The 19,137-nt window shown below is 36.9% G+C and overlaps 1 protein-coding gene across 2 annotated transcripts in view; it reads right to left on the bottom strand.

Annotated features, from left to right (window-relative positions):
- Window positions 1-17,764, bottom strand: part of KCTD3 (potassium channel tetramerization domain containing 3) — a 62,887-nt gene extending 45,123 nt beyond the window's left edge. For both annotated transcript variants that reach the window (XM_061185301.1, XM_061185302.1), the window contains exons 1-8: window positions 17,619-17,764; window positions 13,786-13,839; window positions 13,491-13,536; window positions 11,772-11,845; window positions 6,236-6,294; window positions 5,884-5,964; window positions 4,766-4,906; window positions 4,217-4,307 (exon numbers count right to left, since the gene is read on the bottom strand). In XM_061185301.1, the coding sequence (XP_061041284.1) occupies window positions 4,217-4,307; window positions 4,766-4,906; window positions 5,884-5,964; window positions 6,236-6,294; window positions 11,772-11,845; window positions 13,491-13,536; window positions 13,786-13,839; window positions 17,619-17,701 (629 nt within the window). In that variant the 5' untranslated portion in view covers window positions 17,702-17,764. The remainder of the gene's footprint in view (window positions 1-4,216; window positions 4,308-4,765; window positions 4,907-5,883; window positions 5,965-6,235; window positions 6,295-11,771; window positions 11,846-13,490; window positions 13,537-13,785; window positions 13,840-17,618) is intronic.
- Between the last annotated feature and the right edge of the window lie 1,373 nt (window positions 17,765-19,137).

Raw genomic sequence — 19,137 nt, 5'->3', positions numbered from 1 at the left:
TTCCTGCCCTACAAATAGGTTCATCTGTACCATTTTTCTAGATTCCACATATATGCATGAATATACAATATTTGTTGTTCTCTTTGTGGCTTACTGCACTCTGTGTGACAGACTCTAGGTCCATCCACATCTCTACAAATAACCCAATTTCGTTCTTTTTTATCGTTCAGTAATATTCCATTGTACATATGTACCGCATCTTCTTTATCCATTCATCTATCGTTGGACATTTAGGTTGTTTCCATGTCCTGGCTATTGTAAATAGTGCTGCAATGAACATTGGGGTACATGTGTCCTTCTGAATTATGGTTTTCTCAGGGTATATGCCCAGTATTGGGATTGCTGGGTCATACCGTAGTTCTATTTTTAGTTTTTTAGGGAACCTCCATACTGTTCTCCATAGTGGCTGTATCAATTTACATTCCCACCAACAGTGCAAGAGGGTTCCCTTTTCTCCACACCCTCTCCAGCATTTACTGTTTGTAGATTTTTCGATGATGGGCATTCTGACCAGTGTGAGGGGATACCTCATAACTCTAGAGCTGAGTTATCTTATTTTGAAGAGCTCTCCCTCCTTCCCACATCTCCCCACTCCTTTCCCCACTGCCAAATCCATAATTTCTGCTCAGTGCTGAAATGATTTGTCACATCAAATTCTGTCAGTTAGGATTTCCCTTTGCCTATTCTCCTTCAAGAGACGGACCCCAGCCAGACAGAGGGATTTGGAGGTTAGTTAGGAGACTCTCCAACTAAAAACACAACTGTGGTTTGGAGAGGGTACCATAAGAAGGCAGAAATATAAGGACACAATGATTCTTTCTTTGTGGTCAAGATGGATGAGCTACATTTGTTAGAGCAATTTTGTTTGCCTATGTTGTTGTTGTTCTTTTTTTTTTGTAAAAAACACACTGTATATCAGCATAAAATCCCTCATTGTTTTATTTTCTACTAGACCTTTCTCAATATAACTTTCACTGTTTTCTTTCCAACACCTCACTGCCAAGTTGATTAGAAAAGCAGTTGATTCTACCTCTCAAAGGTTAAACTGTGAAGTTAAACATATATGCATGTCTTTCTCTTTAACACATAAAAATGCTTTATCTTGTTTCTCTTCCATCTAACCCAACACACAAAAATATTCAATCTCCTATTCTGAATTCTCAGCAAATAATGAAGGGAATAATTAAGATGATCAGCAGATTAACAGGCCTATGAAACAGAATCAAGAGCCCAGAAATAAACCCAAGAATATATAGTCATCTAGTATTTGACAAGGGAGCCAAGAATAGTGTATGGAGAAAAGGCATTTTCTCTTCAATTAATGGTGCGAGGAAAATTGGATATTCACATGTAAAAGAATGAAATTTGACCTGTACCTTACACGACTCACAAAAATAAACTCAAAATGGATTAAGACTTAAATGTAAGACCTAAAACCATGAAACTCCTAGAAGAAAACATAGGAAAAATGCTCCTTGACATGTGTCTTGGTAATAATTTTTTTTTGAAAACGACACCTAAAGCACAGGCAACAAAATCAAAAATAAACAAGTGGGACTACATCAAACTAAAAAAGCATCTGCACAGAAAAAGAAACTATCAACAAAGTGAAAAAATAACCTATGGAATAGGAAAAAATATTTGCAAACCATATATCTGATAAGGGGGTCAATATCCAAAATATATAAAGAACTCATACAACTCAATAGCAAAAAACCAAATAATCCAATTAAAAAATGGGGCAAAGGACTTGAATAGACATTTTTCCAAAGATATACAAACGGCCAACAGGTACATGAAAAGATGCTCAGCATCACTTGTCATCAGGGAGATGCAAATTAAAACCACAGTAAGATATCACTTCACACCTGTCAGAATGGCCATCATCAAAAAGACACGAGATAACAAATGCTGGTGTGGATGTGGAGAAAAGGGAACCCTTGTGCACTGTTGGTGGGATTGTAAACTGGTACAGCCACTATGGAAAACAGTATAGAGTTTCCTCAAAAATATTAAGTATAGATCTACCCTATGATCCAGCAATTCCAGTTCTGGGAATATATTCAAAGGAAATGAAAACACTAGTTTGAAAAGATATCTGCACCCCCCTGTTCATAGCAGCATTGTTTACAATAACCAAGACAGGGAAACAACCTAAATGTCCATCAACGGGAAAAAAAAAAAGAGTCTAAAATTAGATCCAAGTATATAAAAATAAATATAAAGCAAGATAAAGGGGCCTTTCATATTCAATGAGAAAGGATGATTTATGTAATAATCAGAACATAATTAGCCACCCACTTGGAAGAAAATAAAACAGATTCCTAAATCTAACACCAAATACAAAAAGTAAATTCCATGTGAATTAAAGATCTAAAGTGTAATATAAGCTCTAAAAGGGAAACAATCTACACAAATACTCTCCATTAATACAAGTAACAGGTTGTAAACTGAGCAAGAAAAAAGAAATATAGAAGTAAAACCTAACAAGGTAGAAAATTAATGAATATAGGTGAAAAATATTTCACTGTGCTACTCTTTCCTTTTTTAAGGTTTTAAATTTATTGATATAAAAAGCTGTGGAAAAACAATTTATTAAAATGATTACTCTCTTAAAATAATTTGAATATTTTCCTTTCTTCTGAAATCTTTTTATTGGCATTGTGTTGAATGATTTAACTGTACATGAGAAAAACTAATATGTCCTTAATTCTTTCCCTTTGTCACTTTGCATGGGCATATTGCTCTGAAATCATCGACACTCAGTGAAAGCAAAGTCATGGTCAAAAGCAAAAACAAAGAATGCAAAATGTAACAGCATCATCTTTCTTGTATTAGTCACTCAATGAGTGAAATTTTGTGCAATACCATGTGTCCTTGTCTGGCAAGTCACAATCTTTAGCACTGCTGTGCAGTAACATAAATTATGCTGTTACACCTGGATAACTTGGTATAATCGTTATACAACTCCTTTGGAATCCCCTATCAAAAAAATGTATATAATATTTAAACAAACAAAGCAAAATCTAAAACCATTTCTCAATTTAGATTCATAAGCTGGTAAGTTCAAAACAACACTATTAAGAAAAAAAAATTCCCTTTTTCAAATCAGTCTTGCTTCATATGAAATCATCCCTGAAAGAAATCATCCAAAAAACATTTTTCATACTACTCAATAAATAATATTAAAAATACATATCAACAGAATGCTCTCAAAATGAAAAGTGTGCACCGAATCTCTACTGCAATGAAAATATAAAGTGCAGATTACTGATATAAGAGGTCTTTTTTTTTTCTTTTAACACATATGGCATATCTCTCATAAACTGAGGGGTTTTTTTCTTTTATTTAATACATCTGGGATCCTTTAAATATATCTGTAAACTTTAGAAGACATTTTAAATATTTTTAATCTATTGTGGCTACTTTTTCTTAACTAAATTCAATAGTGACAAAATATTTATCTGTTTTTTGATATTTTGGCAATTAAATTCAATAGGATCATAGTCTAAGCTAGTATATCCCAACCATTTTTGTTCTTCTACACCATTCCCTGTCATCAACATTTCTCATTGCATACAGTGATTTTGAACTAATAATCCTACCTTTTCTCCAATTAAAAAAGAGAAATCACTGGTGTACACTTTTCCTTGTTCCCTGTTAGTTTCTGAGAATGCAAGAATTAGTAAAACCGAACTACCTCTGTGTAAAGCTCACACATTATAGATGTTAAACTACATCACTTCTGCCTACAACTGTCCTGCCTCACTACCTCACTCCCAACCGTATGGCAGTCATGACCAATGTAAGGTCCTATTCTCCCCTACTATAGAGTACAAAAGACTCAATCATTATAGACAAAAAACACAGGGCTCACATTAACAATCCTGCCTCATCATTTAATACAATAGTTAAATGATTCAGAAGCTGGATATACTAAGCAAGAAGATGTAACTTCAAGATATCTCAGTTATATCACAGTTCATACTGTATATGCAATATTTAAGACATACTGAGGCTATCAGTAATATTTACCAAATTAGTTGTGAGAATAAAAGCAAACTAAATCTAATCAGGAGATACAGAAGTGGGCAAAATGTGAAGGAAAAAAATTTGATGACTAAAATAAATAGCTCTTAAATCTATAAAAATAAAATCACAATATTAAAAAATACCCCCCAAAATAAAAAGCAAACCATTATTAATTATACAATACCTGTAACACACAGCAAAATGGGCATACGCAGCTACAATCCAGTTGTGATGGCCAGCTACTATTAGTACCTTTCGTGGATCCACAGGAAATCCTGTTGATATTAGCAAAAGAAGTCTTTTACGTTCTAAAGAAGGGGTTGGCAAAACTATGACTAACAGGCCAATTCCAGTCCTCTACCTCTTTTGTTAAAGAAATCTTTGTTGGAACACAGCCATTCACATCTGTTCATACATCGTCATCGCTGCTTTCGTGCCACAATGAAAGTTGAGCAGTTCCAACAGAGACCCTTCGGCTCATGAAGCCCAACATGTTCACTGTCTGGCCCTTTCCAGAAAAAGTCTGCCAATCTCTGTTCTAAAGATTTACAGCTAACAGAAGATCATGAACTTTTTAAATAAAAATTATGTTAAGTGAGATTCTTCAAGATATAAATGGTAGAGCTAGATTAAAAAGAGATAAAGCAAAAATCACATCTTTAAAAATAATTACTCAATATCATCTAGAACTAAAAACATACGTACTTTTTTAATTTATGTACTCTTTGCTTACCTAGCCTAACAGTCTCTTCTCCAGTTCCAGAGAGAACAGGCTGTGTACCATTTCCTCGAGCTTCACCTTCTGTAAAATTTAGTCCATTTCTAGAATCAGCAGAGGATCTAGTAGTGTTGTTTATTTTACGACTAGGAATACCTATAAAATGAAAGAAAAAGATAAGTTTACTTCTAAGTTCACCTACCAAAAATTTAAAATTTCACATTATGGCTAAGAAACAAACAAATGTGAATTTCATTATAGCCAAAATTTATCTTCCAATACACCAATTTACTGCAAATAATTAGCTACCATAGAAAAGAAGATGAAATTTTTAAAAAATAAAATTCATTCAACAGATTTCTGATACTTATCATGTTATATATATAAAAAGTAAGACTAAGATTTATCATATTATACTCTGTGTTTACCTAGCTCTAGGTTACCAAATCAATCAATCACTAACTCATTCATTCTGTCACTACTCTTCACATTTATGGAACAGTTACTATGTGTTAGGTACTATTTACTAATTTAAACCGCTCTAGAGCTGAATTGCCCAATACTTTCAAACATCTCTTATTTGGCAGAAGAGCCTTTTTCAAAATGAAATCTTGTTCAAAAGCCTGCTACAACACAGGTAAAGACCGAACTCTTCTAACTCACTGAAGAGGGGCAGAGATGACATGCACCTCATACTCCTCTGCCCTGTACACTGCTAAATCTCTGAAAAGCTCCTGGGGTTCCACAAAGGAGATCAACAACCAGTTCTCAAACACAGGAGTCAGCAAATCTGGCCATGGCCAAGTCCAGCCTGATGGCTGTTTACGTAAATGAAGCTGTTATTAGACACAGTCTCACCCATCCATTTCTGTAGCGTTTATGGCAGAGCTGAAGAGTTGCCACAGAGATCTTTTAGCTCACAAACCCATCTGGCCCTTTACAGAAAAAGTTTGGCAAATCCCTACCCTAATATACAGTATGACTTAACTTCTGTTAATATTAAAGTTCTCACTTTTTCTAGTAGATTTACAAAGGAAACTCAATAATCAAGAAACAGATTTTCCTACTCACACATCTGTACTTAATGATAAAAAGACTTAAAAAAAAAAACTAAATAAATAAAGCAGAAGTACCTGGTGGAGGCAAGTAACCATGAAAAAGGACACTGCCACAAGATGAACGCTCCAGTTCTTCACACAAGAGAAGCCTTCTTACTAAAAACATTTCAAAGCAAACTTGTCAAGAGTACATGCAAACACAAAAATAGTACTCCATTTTTATTTTCTCTAGTTAAAGAGGATAAGGAAAGAAAAGGAAAATGTTTACGTTAAATCAGCTGACAACTCCTTTTTACTATGAAAATCCACAAAAAGCAAGCACTGACTAGTCCATCAAAAATTAGGACCTGATATAAAACACATTTCATTTGGGCAAGTTTAGTGCTCAAAGGGTCAAATCATAAATATAAAATACTAGAATACATACCTAATGGAGTGATTCCATAAAATTCTGCTTCATGCCTGAGAACATTAATACTCACTCCCCTACAAAGAAACCAATGAATGATGTAAATCCTCTAACACTGGCAACTCGGATTATCATCTGAAGCAGAAAGAAAAAGTACTAGGTTCTTAATGTTCTTAATCAACAAAGTCATAGGGCTTTAAAACTTACTTTTTTCCTAAGATCCTTAATTATTTGAAGAAGTATAGAGAAAAAAACTGCACACCACCAAGAACGTTTTCTTACTAAAAAACCATTTATATATGGATGAAATGGATGACTAAATGAGAGATTAGGGCTTTATAGGGTTAATACAAGTAATTATCAGTAAGTATCTAATAAGGCAAACAAGAGTGGAAATCATTCCTATGGTATTAATTGCTTTTAACCATAATTTCTATACATATTTTAACCTCCCCAATTATCCTAAAAGCTCCCTGCAAGCATGTTCTCCTCTGATCCATGTTTGTATGCCTCATGCAGTGCCTACCACAGTGCTTGTAAGTAAGTTATGCAATCCATATTTATTGAACAAATAAATTCAGATAAATGACTCTTCTCAACAGAAACCAAAAACAAAAGCAAAACAGAAGGCAGAGGAAAACAAAGATCAGCCTTAAGAAGGGGCTATGTTACCCAGATAAAGATGTTACAATAAAGTAATATGAAAATAAGAAGTAAAAAAAAAAATAGAAGCTTAAGAGTTTAAAATGATTCATTTTAAGTTTCAGTTATAATCTGTCCTTACTTTAAAAATATTGCCTGGGCAGAAAAGAGAGGGGACACCACTACAAATTCCATGACAATTAAAAGAATAAAGGAATACTATGAACAACTCTATGCCTACAAACTTGATAACCTAGGTGAAATGGACAATTCCTTGAAAGACACAATCTGCCAGAACTCACACAAGAAACACTATCTCAATCGGTCTACATGTATTAAAGAAACTGAATCAATAATAACCTTCCAAAACAGAAAGTACCATGCCCAGGATTCACTGGTGAATGCCACCAAACACTGAAGGAAGAAATTATACCAATTCTCTACACTCTCTTTCAGAGAAAGAAGCAGAGAGAACACTTCCTAACTCATTTTATACGGCCCTCACTACCTTAATACCAAAACCAGACAAAGACATTACAAGAAAACTACAGACCAGTATCTCTCATGAACACAGATGCAAAAATTCTCAACAAAATATTGGCAAACCGAATCCAACAATGTCTAAAAAGAAATATACACTACAACCAAGCGGGTTTTATCTCAGGTATGCAAGGCTGGTTCAATATTCTAAAATCAATTAATGTAATCTATCACATCAACAGACTCACATGATCATATCAATAGGTGCAAAAAAAGCATGTGACAAAATCCAACACCCATTCATAATAAAAACTCTCAGTAAACTAGGAATAGAGGGGAACTTTCTCAACTTGATAAGACTATTTAAAAAAAATCCTATAGCTAACATCATATTTAATGGTAAGAAATTTGAAACTTCCCACTAACATCTGGTTACAAGACAAGGATAGTCCCTCTCACCACTCCTTTTCAACTTCATACTGGAAATCCTTATTTACACAAGTCAAGAAAAGAAAAGAAAAGGCATACAGATTGGGAAGAAACATATAAAACTGATGATCACAGATGACATGATTGTCTATATAGAAAATCCAAAGGAATGGACAAAAAACTCCTGGAACTAATAAGCAATTATAGCAAGGTTGCAGAATACAAGGTTAATGTACAAAAGTCGACTGCTTTTCAATATACCAACAGTGAACAAGAGAAACTTGAAATTAAAAACACAATACCATTTACATTAATACCCCCCAAAAAGAAATACTTAGGTATAAATCTAACAAAATATATACAAAATCTATATGAAGAAAACTACAAAACTCTGATGACTGAAATCAAAGAACTGGAAAAAATGGAGAGATATTCCTAGTTCATGGATTGGAAGACGTAGTATTGTTAAGACATTAGTTCTTCCCAATTTGATCAGATTCAATGTAATCCTAATCAAAAGTCTAGCAAGTTATTTTATGGATATCAACAAACTGATTATAAAGTTTACATGGAAAGGCAAAAGATCCATAATAGCCAACACAATATTGAAGGAGAAGAACAAAGTTGGAGCACTACCACTACCCAACTTCAAGCTTTATTATAAAGCTAGAAAAATCAAGATAGCGTAGTACTGGTGAAAAGAATCAACAACAGATCAATGGAATAGAACAGAAAGCCCAGAAATAGATCCCATTCACATAGTCAACTGATCTATGACAAAGAAGCAAAGGCAAAACAATGGAGTAACAAATAGTGCTGAAACAACTGGACTTCTGCATGCAGAAAAAAAAGAGAGAGAAATTAGTCTAGACACAGACCTTACACTCTTCACAAAAATTAACTCAAAATGGATCACAGACCTAAAGGTAAAATGCAAAACTAAAAAATTCAAAGAAGATAACATTTAGGAGAAAACCTCAATGACAGTGGGTATGGTGATACCTTTTTAGATACAACCAAAAGACATAATCCATGAGAGGAATGAGGATAAGCTAGATTTCATTAAAATTAAAAACTTCTGCTCTACGAAAGACAATGTCAAGGAAATAAGACAAGCCACAGAATGAGAGAAAATATTTGCCAAAGACAAATTTGATAAGGGACTGTTATCCAAAATATACAAAGAACTCTTAAAACTCAACAATAAGGAAACAAATTCAATTAAAAAATGGGCCAAAGACCTTAACCAAGGAAGATACAGAGGTAGCAAATAAGCCTACAAAAAGATGTTCCACATCATATGTCATTAAGCAAATGCAAATTAAAACAATGAGTTACTACTACACATTAATTAACATGGCCAAAATCCAGAATCCTAACACCAAATGCTGGCAAGGATGTGAAGCAATAAGAACTGTCATACATTGCTGGTGGGAAAGCAAAATGCTACAGCCACTCTGAAAGACAGTCTGAGGTTCCTATAAAACTCTTACCATACGATCCAGCAACTGCACTCCTTGGTATTTACCCAAAGGAGTTGAAAACTTACGACCACACGAAAACCTGCACATGGATGGTTTATAGCAGCTTTACTCCTAACAGCCAAAACTTGGAAGCAACCAAAATGTCCTCTTTAGTAGGTGAGTGGAAAAATAAACTGGTATATTCAGATAATGAAATATTATCAGCATTAAAAAGAAATAACATGAATAGACATAGAGGAAACTTAACTGCATAATATTAAGTGAAAGAAGCCAATCAGAAAAGGCTACAGGTCTTCCCTGGTGGCGCAGGGGTTAGGAGTCTGCCTGCCAATGCAGGGGACACGGATTCGAGGCCTGGTCTGGGAGGGTCCCACATGCCACGGAGCAACTGAGCCTGTGCACCACAGGTACTGAGCCTGCGCTCTAGAGCCCGTGAGCCACAACTACTGAAGCCTGCATGCCTGGAGCCTGTGCTCCGCAACAAGAGAAGCCACCACAGTGAGAAGCCCGCTCACCGCAGCGAAGAGTGGCCCCCGCTCGCCGCAATTAGAGAAAGCCTGTGCGCAGCAACGAAGACCCAATGCAGCCAAAAATAAATAAAATAAATAAATTAAAAAAAAAAAAAAAAAAGAAAAGGCTACATACTGTGTGATTCCAACTATGACATTCTGGAAAAGGCTAAATTATGGAAATAATACTTTGTACAGTATTATAAAGACGCACACATGTCATTATACATTTGTGCTAACTCATAAAATGTATAACACCAAGTGAACCAAAGGTAAACTATGGACTTTGGGTGATTATGATGTCAATGTAGGTTCACATCAATTGTATAAAAAAAAAAAAAAAGTATCATTCTGGTAAATGATGTTAACAGTGGAGGAGGTTGATAATGAAGGCAGGGGGCACATGGGAAATCTCTGTACCTCCCTCTCAATTTTGTTGTAATCCTAAAACTGCTATTAAAAAAAGAAGTCTTAAAAAACAACAGACAAAAAAAATTCCATAGGCCTAATGAACACATGTAATTGCGATATTAAATTGTTTTTATTTGTGAAATTGATTGTAACTAGTTTATTAAGAACAGTTAAAACTTTCTTATTCTATTTCAAAACTACTTGTGTTAACAGTACAGTAGCACTGGCTAATTATTTGTCTGGGGAAGACAGACAAATATGATAATGATAATACAGGGTGATAAGGGCAATACAAGAATTTTATGCAAAAAACAGAAGTAGAACATAGTATTCTTTTTTCAATTCCTTCCCCCTTCTTTTAGAAGGTACTACTCAGAGAACTTAAGTTTGCTAGGCTTCCCTAAATGAAATAAAGAAGCAAGTTGAAAGAAAAGCAGTGAATACGAATACTTAAACTATTATATTTCTGCCTTTCATGGGTGATTTAGCCGTGGATTAGTCACAAGGACACTGACTAGAAATAAATTTAGGCTTTAATCAAATGCTAGAAATAATTTTACCCCAGAAGTAAGTAGTTAGTAATATACTTCCCACTTCCACCCCAGCCCAGGAAACAGACAAACAAAAAGCCCCAACGAACTCTTTTATTCATTCAATAAATATCTACTGAGCAGCTACTATACATGCCGTTTTAACAACACTGGGAATACAGCAGGGAACAAACCAAACAAAAAAATCTTTGCTTTCAAGGAGCGCATATTCTAGTGAATATAAGCCAAAAATTATATAATATTATAAAGAAGCAGCTTAAAGAAACAATTAGAATTCTAAAAGCTGTATCTAAAAAAGTATTAATAGGTCCTTAAGTGAAAGTTCATTAGGAATATATGAAATACAAGAACAATAAAATACAAATTAGATTGTAGCTTCCATTGTAGACTGTAGACTATGGCAAAGTTAAGGAAATAGTTTAAATGGTCATTCATTTTACCCACCAAAAAAAAATGTATCGCTATGCGTCAAGCACAATGCTCGATCCTACAGGTATACAGTAAACAACTTGTCCTTTTAGAATTTAAAGTCTAACGGAAGATAGACTACTGGGGTAGTGGCAGTGCAGGAAACTCTGAACACCTGTATCAGGCGGACACAGCAGAGATCACTGAAGTGATCAGAATCAAGCTGAGAGCAGAAAGGGTTGAAAGTGTTGGAGCAACAGAAATCAAGCAGGAGCTAGATTAGAGAGAGCCTTAAGAAACAACAGGAAGTCCAAAATCCTTAGCCATTAATCCAGTAACACGTAAGAGTTTTAAGCAGAGGAATAACCAGATTAGATTTATATTTTCAGAAGTTAATTTTGGCTACAGTGTGAAAAATGAATTGAAGGGATGTAAGAATGAAGACAGGGAAATTGGTAAGGAAGCTATTAGAGTAATCCAGAGGAAGGGATGATGGTGGCCTGTATCTATGACAGTTTAATTCTGAGGAAACTTTTAAACAAAAATAATCTTGGGGTGGGGAAAAAAACTTTTCTTCATAAAATATACCCAAAACCATACCTTTGAATAAAAATTTACTTTAAAAAGATACATTTCTTACCTTAAGTCTAGTTCTTTTGTCCGAAGAAAATTTAAAATGGGTGCAAACGCTGCTGGATCTCTATCAATAAATATCTGTAAATAAAGAATTACAAATTTTACTTTCAAATTATAAATTAAACTTCTAACTTTAATATCTGTAACACTAACTTAGGGAACAAATACTGAATTATTTAAATACTATATTTCCTTGATTCCACTCTTACTAAATTTTAATTCCACTCAGTTTCTAAAATTTAAATGTAGTTATAACCGTGTGCATTTATGTGGTAGTAGTGGTGTCTTTTCTCCACCTGAAAAACTGTTGTTAGATTGATTATATTTTAAGGTGCAGGAAAAATGGTATCAAATAAGTCCACTTTCTCATTTCTATTTAACTGATATCTTTGGTGAAAGGGACACCAAAGGGAAAATTTTTATCTGAAATATTCTAGAATTCAATAAATACTTTGAAAACATTATGCATGAATAATACTTTCTTACATCATCTGATCACTAATTACTGGTGACAGTGATTGTGATTTATATAATTTGTGATTCATAAGTAATTAAAACAAAAATGTACTTTTATAATACACACCAGGCAATCAAGAAAAGTAAACTGCACACTGCTGTCCAAACTGGAAAACAGTAACACTTTTACATGCCACTATCTCAATTTCCTCAAGGGCTGGGTGTGGGGTAAAGGGGAGGGTGAGAGCAACAACAAAATTTTTTTAAATAACAAACACAGCACCACAGAACACATATGGGGAAAATAAAATGCTTAAAAAATATGAAATACATCATTGATAACTTTTTACAGGAATGTATGCCAACACTATTCTGAACCAATTACAAAAGCTCTAACCGTAAAATTGAACACCTTTTAAAGCTTATGTAAGTCAATTACACAGCAGAATGGTAGCAAATAATAAACCTTCTTATATTATAATCAGTTACTATATACAATGAATGAGGTTCTTCTGGCTTCATAAATTCTTGCTCTTGTTTTTATTAGAATCAATCAGAAGTTGAAGAAAACACCACAGATTTGTAGAGGTCTAATTACTGATGTCCTTTTTATAATCTCACATGGACATACCTGCTTGTGCTGCTTTATTCCATCTGCAAATCTCATCACAGCAAATAAACACCTCTGGTCACTTTGTTGCCTCCCAAATGAAAGTCTTATTTGCTTTTGTGAGCACTAGACATTTACTTTACATGCTATTGGTCATATTACAACTGCTTTTTAAATTTATAAACCAATTTTTTTTAACTGAAATTTAATAGTTCTTTACTTCCCTCACTCCACCATTGCTGCACAAGTTCATAAGGTTATTCTCCAAAATAAAAAATTGTAGAACTTTACTAATTTGCAACATCTTACCATTATAATATTGAAACATTTTAGTATTTACATTCATCTACTTACTGTTCAAGTTTCAATTACTGATTAAAAGAAATATTTCCTCTCTTGACAATGTAAGCTCAGATCCTACAATCTCTCTAATCATGATTATTTAAATTGCTATATGCAGTATTCCCAGTTTCAAGTTCTCTTCTATAATTACAGAAACACTATTCATGACAAGAAATAAAAATCTTTAAGTACATATACTTTCATTTAGTAGTTATTAAAAGAGTAGTTTCCCTGTCTTCTTAGAGTATAAGGATCAAACATTATAAGCATTTTTTGATCTAATTTAGAAACATACATCAACATTGTTATACTCACAGCACCAGTTTCATCTCGAAGTGTTGAAATTCTTCCACTCAGCAAACTAGAAGTCATTAACATTAAGACAGAGTTAGTTTTTAAAATCTGAGTATGAATAAAATGCTCTAATTCTTTCAAACATCAAAGACCAATACAAATGAATCATCCTATCTCCAAGGTAAAATAACAATTTAAAAATTCTATTTTAAGAGTTAAGTTTTTTTATTCGATACATAAAAATATTTATTTTTTATTGTTTTAATAAATAATCAACTGTATTTAAAAAACGGTACTAAAGAATTATAGGAAATACCTGGAAAAAAAAGAATCTGGAATCCACATAAGTGTCTGTCTTGAGGTACTAAACCTGCAATTAAAAAGTATCTGGTATTATAAGAGAGGACATGATTTGAAATTTCCATGTTAGTTAACTTGCTTTAATATGCTGGCTAATGATTTACAAGTTGCTGCATAGCTATAGCTGTATCAGTTATATTCATTACTTTTAATATCTTTAAATTTTGCTACTTTCAATTCAGAGTTAAGATTATTCCAAGAGCTCTCAACAAAATCAAATAATTAATTTGCTTACTTATAATATAGCTTCCTAAAACACTACTTTCTAGCATGCCAATCTACTGAAGAATCAATAATTAGCCCACCACACCAAGTCTAAAATTCTCAACATGACATACTATCTTCAGGTCACGTTTCATCTCTCCAACACAAACTGTTTTCCCCTCTAATAAGACAGTACTTCTTAATATCCTCAAACAATCCATGCTTACACCACTTCAGAATCGCCATCCCAGCTGCATCAAGCTCGTGTTCAATTATCCAAGTTCCACCCATCTTTTTTTTAAAATAAATTTATTTATTTATTTTTTATTTTATTTTTGGCTGCGTTGGATCTTCGTTGCTGCGCTTCTCATTTCGGTGGCTTCTCTTGTTGCGGAGCACGGGCTCTAGGCGCGCGTGCTCAGTAGTTGTGGCTCGCAGGCTCCAGAGCGCACGCTCAGTAGTTGTGGCTCACGGGCTTAGCTGCTTCGCAGCATGTGGGATCTTCCGGAACTAGGGCTCAAACTCGTGTCCCCTGCACTGTCAGGCGGATTCTTAACCACTGTGCCACCAGGGAAGCCCCATCCATCTTTCTTGATACCATCCAGGTTCTACCTTCCCTTTAATGGCTTTTCCAAATATATTATCCTATATTATCTTTCTGAGCTCATATTAATCCCACTGCACATAATGCATTTAACATTTCCTTTATAATCTTGGGCTACTCACAACTGTTGCATTCACTCATTCAAAAATCACTCAGTAAACACTGTTTTGAGGTTAACTGCCATTTGATCAAGTCTGCTTATTACCACCAATTTGAGGGGAACTTTATCAAAGCCTCGTGTAACAGACCGAGGCAAAACAATCAGTAACTGATGTAAACTGGCATGACAAAGAATTTGATATAGGGCTCATCCAGTCCAGCACTTGATGTCTGAATATTTTCATTTTAAGATTCATCACACTGCACTATGTATTTCTGACTCGCTGCCCCATCACCACGTGTCCTCACACAGAAGAGAGCCCAACAGACCTTTACTTTCCCTCCACATTCATTTTCTAGCATTACATGACTGTTTTAAAGTAGCTCCTGTGCCCATTAATCAGACTGAGAAAGGAGCCAGTTTACTCAAGAAAATATGGCAAATTTTCCCAAGCATATTTCTTACCAGAATCTTAAGAAAAAAAAATGAGAAGTAGATTACAACCAGTTAGAGGAAACTGACTTGGTCAAATCAATAGAAGCAAACCCAGTAAATGGTAAACTGAAATATCTAAGGATCCACTGCAAAAATGAGTCACTGTGTTTTGGAGGCAATCAAATTAATTCCAAATAAGGATCACTTCTAACTTGTGACATTTCATGTTCACTGCTTATTCAGCAAATTGTTTGCCAAATAACTCAAATTTTGTGTTACTTAGAAAATTACCCAGGTCTGCCTAAAGTCATGTTAGCAATTTCAATTAAAATCAGCAGTTCGGGGTGGATTTAGTAATCAGGAATTTCTGGGCAAAGGGATTAGACTCTCATCCCCACCAATTTTTTTTTTTCTCCAAACAAGTGGAAGATAGGGGGGGAAAATCCCAGAGCTCTAAAACTGGTTCCAAATATGACTTCATGAAAACTACAACATTTAAAATTACATATGACAAGCATAATTCTCTGAAATATATATATATGAAAAGCCTTTTCTATGTTTTTATCTCATATCTACAGTATGCCAAGAAAAAGATCACGTGCAATCTGGCCTCAGCAAAACATTTCCACATTTATACTCCATGCTACTTGCCTCCTACTAAATTTACTTGGAAACAATCTAGTTAAAATTATTTATTCTGCAAAGTTACTACTGAAAGATAATGCCACTAACCCTTGTATTTCCCATTTATTGCTTCAAATTTTTTTATCAATCCTGGAAGGTTGGTACTATTATTGTCATTACACATTTTAGGAAACTAAGCACTAAAAAATAATTTGCCTAAGGTTGCTGAGCTAGTCTCCCACTGGCTGGTCCCAGACTTCTCTCCTGAGGCCTCAAATCATACTTTCATAACAGAATTAATCACAAATGGAGCCACACTGGTTTTCTTTCACTTCATTAGGGTTTTTCTGGTAAATAATAATATTAACAATTCTAAATGAAACCTCATCTTCTCTACTTTCTGAATCATCCATGAAGTGTTAAATAAATGATAAAAATTGGTCATTTTTTTGATTAGACCCTACCTATGCCATGTGCTTCTCTGCTCGTAAGAAACTCTCCTTTGAGTTTCACTCGATCACTTCACAGCTGAGTTCAATTCTATGCCACAGGTGGTTCTCCCAGTGGCAATTACTCAACTTCAAGGAAATTAGAAACTAGGGCAGGGCTTTTAAATGACTATAGTGCTACTCTTCTGAAGGCCAGCTCTTGGCAGGGTATTCCATTTTGGCATCCGTAAGTTACCAAAGCGGCAAAATTTTCACGTGATTTTAGGAAAATATCCATGTCTTGCATTAGGAGACACCAATCTTCCCCTCCATAAAACCAGAATGTATATAGCAGCAATAACGTTGTAAATTCTTAAACTAATAAACAGTTTTGCTTGGGGGATGAGAGAGAAAAAAAGAGTGAGCAGAGAAAGCATACTGTTTCCTGTACTGAACTCTCCAGCACACTTAGAAAACTATTCAAACACTATACATTTTTATCACTATGGTTCACAGTGCTGCCGTTCTGCATTTTTAAAAATACTAGTTAAAAAGTCCTAGATGTTGAGCATAGCAAAATACACTACCTCCCAGGGCGCTTCATCGTTTATCTCCCACCTAGCCTAAAACTCAACCACCCCTTCCTTGAAACAGCTGGCAAACTCCCATTTCCGAGAGGAGTGACTCATAAACCATAGCAAATCCACAGAAGTATGATTTTTTCCCACCCAACAAGCTTATTAAAAGACATAGTAAGGGAGTGGAAGGCCAGAGAGAGATCAGAGAAGAGCTTTCGGTCTGTTTACTAGGAGAGCGCCACAGGGTACCACTACCCAAAGCTTCCCAGAACCAACTTCAAACTGGAGTTTCTGGACTCGCTGCCCTACAAGTTGAACAGATCCTTCAGAGCTCTGAAAATAAATAACAACGTACCGCGCATCTACGGCACTCCCTCCACCGAAATTCTCGGAGATTTCAAACAGCCCTTAATGAGGCATTATCGCCCGAGCAAATCGATTTACCTTGTTGACCAAAGAGAAAGGGAGGCAGGTGCACCTGCAACAGTCAAACCACAAGGCCCGGCTTCCACAAAATAAATTCCTCAAGTACGCGCCAGGGTTAGGTAAGGAAGGCTATAGAATGTTCCTCTCGGCCTGATCCCCTAGAAAGGGGGAGGGACGTAGCTGATATCCTAGGAAGGCGGCAGCGCGGCCAGATGAACTCTGGTCTCGGTGATTCCCAAGGCCGCCTGCCCCTCGAGATCCGCGGACCTGCGCTCCCCGCCGACTCGACGCCCATGCTCGCCCGCTATCCCGCCCCCCCGGGGCCCGGCCTCCCCCGGAGGTCGCCCGCCCGCTATCCCCCCCACCCCGAGCCCCTTCTCCCCGACTCACCTGGTCCCCCCCACGTTCAGCTGCACGATCTCGCCGCTGCCGGCCGCCGCCGCGGCGAAGCTGCCGCAGTGCCCTCCCGACATGTCCGGCGGCTCCGGCGGCACCCGCCGCCCTCCCTCCCCGGCCGGGGCCGTCGAGCCAGCGGCGGGAGCCCGAGGCGGAGGCAGCGGCAGCGGCGGCGGCGGCGGCGGCGGCGGCGGCGGCGGCTGCAGGGCCAGCAGGGCTGCGGGCGCCGCGAGGCGGGCGGCGCGCGGAGCCTCCCCCACGTTCTCGGCGACCGGGCGGGGCTGGCGGGCGTCCGCCTCTTCCCCTCCGCTCCCGCGGCGCGGGAAAGCGGCCGGGCCTCCACCTCTCGTGGCCTCCAGGCCGCCCAGCCGCGGCCTGCCGTCAGCTCTCCGCTGCCCCCCTCGCAGCCGCTGCGGCCGCAGCGCCAGCGGGAGGAGGGGTCGCCGCGTGGGACAAAATACCGCAGCGTTCTGCCCTTCGCCCGCCACGGCCACCGAGCTTGAGGCGGAGGAAGGAAACGGGGAGGAGGAGCTTCCCAGCCCAGCGGCCGGCGCGGAGGGGAGGGTGGGGGAATGCGCTCCTGGACCAAAGCCGGGTCCCATGGGATCCTGTTTCTTCCCTCCTACCCCCGCAATCCCAGCACGTTTCTCTTTTACATTTCAGATTTTCCAGCCCCGGGACTCAGATTTCCCAGGTTGAGGGCAAGTCTGGGCAAGCTGTCCAAAGCATCCTTATTGTCTCCCTTCTCCACGTGGATTTGGGAGATGAAAGGAAAATTTCTTAGAGGAAGTTATGCCTAAATGTTTACATTGCTATTTATGGTGGAAACGCGGTGAAAATTTGGGGATTTTAAAACTTTATAGCGCTTATCTCAGCAAACTCATTACCTTACCCTCTTCCATCTCATCCCTACTCTCCCAAGCAATTTGATTTTGTTAAGCAGGGGAGAAAACAAAAGATAAAAACAAGGAAAAAAAAAAATACCCCTAGGCAATGTAGGGCCACACGTTTCTGGACTATAGTAAGTACTCAACTAATGTTACACACACACAAATACAATTTTTAAAAGTTTATTTATTTTTGCTTTAAACAGTATATATTGGAACTGGAAACCTTAATGGCTACTAAAATATATATTTTAAATGGTAATACTATAATACCTGGTGAAGTAAAATTCATATTTTATGGCAAGAGGAGAAAAATTTAAACATAAAACTTTTCTTGGCTTCCTTCGTCCCTTTGGGGCGGAATGAGCATCTGCATTCCCCGGACCTCCTTAGGAGGTAACGTTCCTTCTTAATCTCATCAAGGGTCACAATTCTTTAGGAGATAATCTTCCTTCTTAATCTTGGGGCCGCTCACTTTGTACTTGTAGATCTGGATTGTGTAACTGTCAGTAATACATCATTTAATGTACAACCCTCTGTCTCAAAAACTTGTATAGCTGTGCTTTGACCTCATAGGCAGAACAGTCCTCGAAGCTTTCCGAAAGGCTGTTCCTGGGTTATAATTT

Source organism: Eubalaena glacialis, chromosome 3, assembly GCF_028564815.1.
Source record: "Eubalaena glacialis isolate mEubGla1 chromosome 3, mEubGla1.1.hap2.+ XY, whole genome shotgun sequence".
In the NCBI taxonomy this organism is placed as follows: Eukaryota; Metazoa; Chordata; class Mammalia; order Artiodactyla; family Balaenidae; genus Eubalaena; species Eubalaena glacialis.
This window is presented reverse-complemented; position numbering and strand designations above follow the sequence as displayed.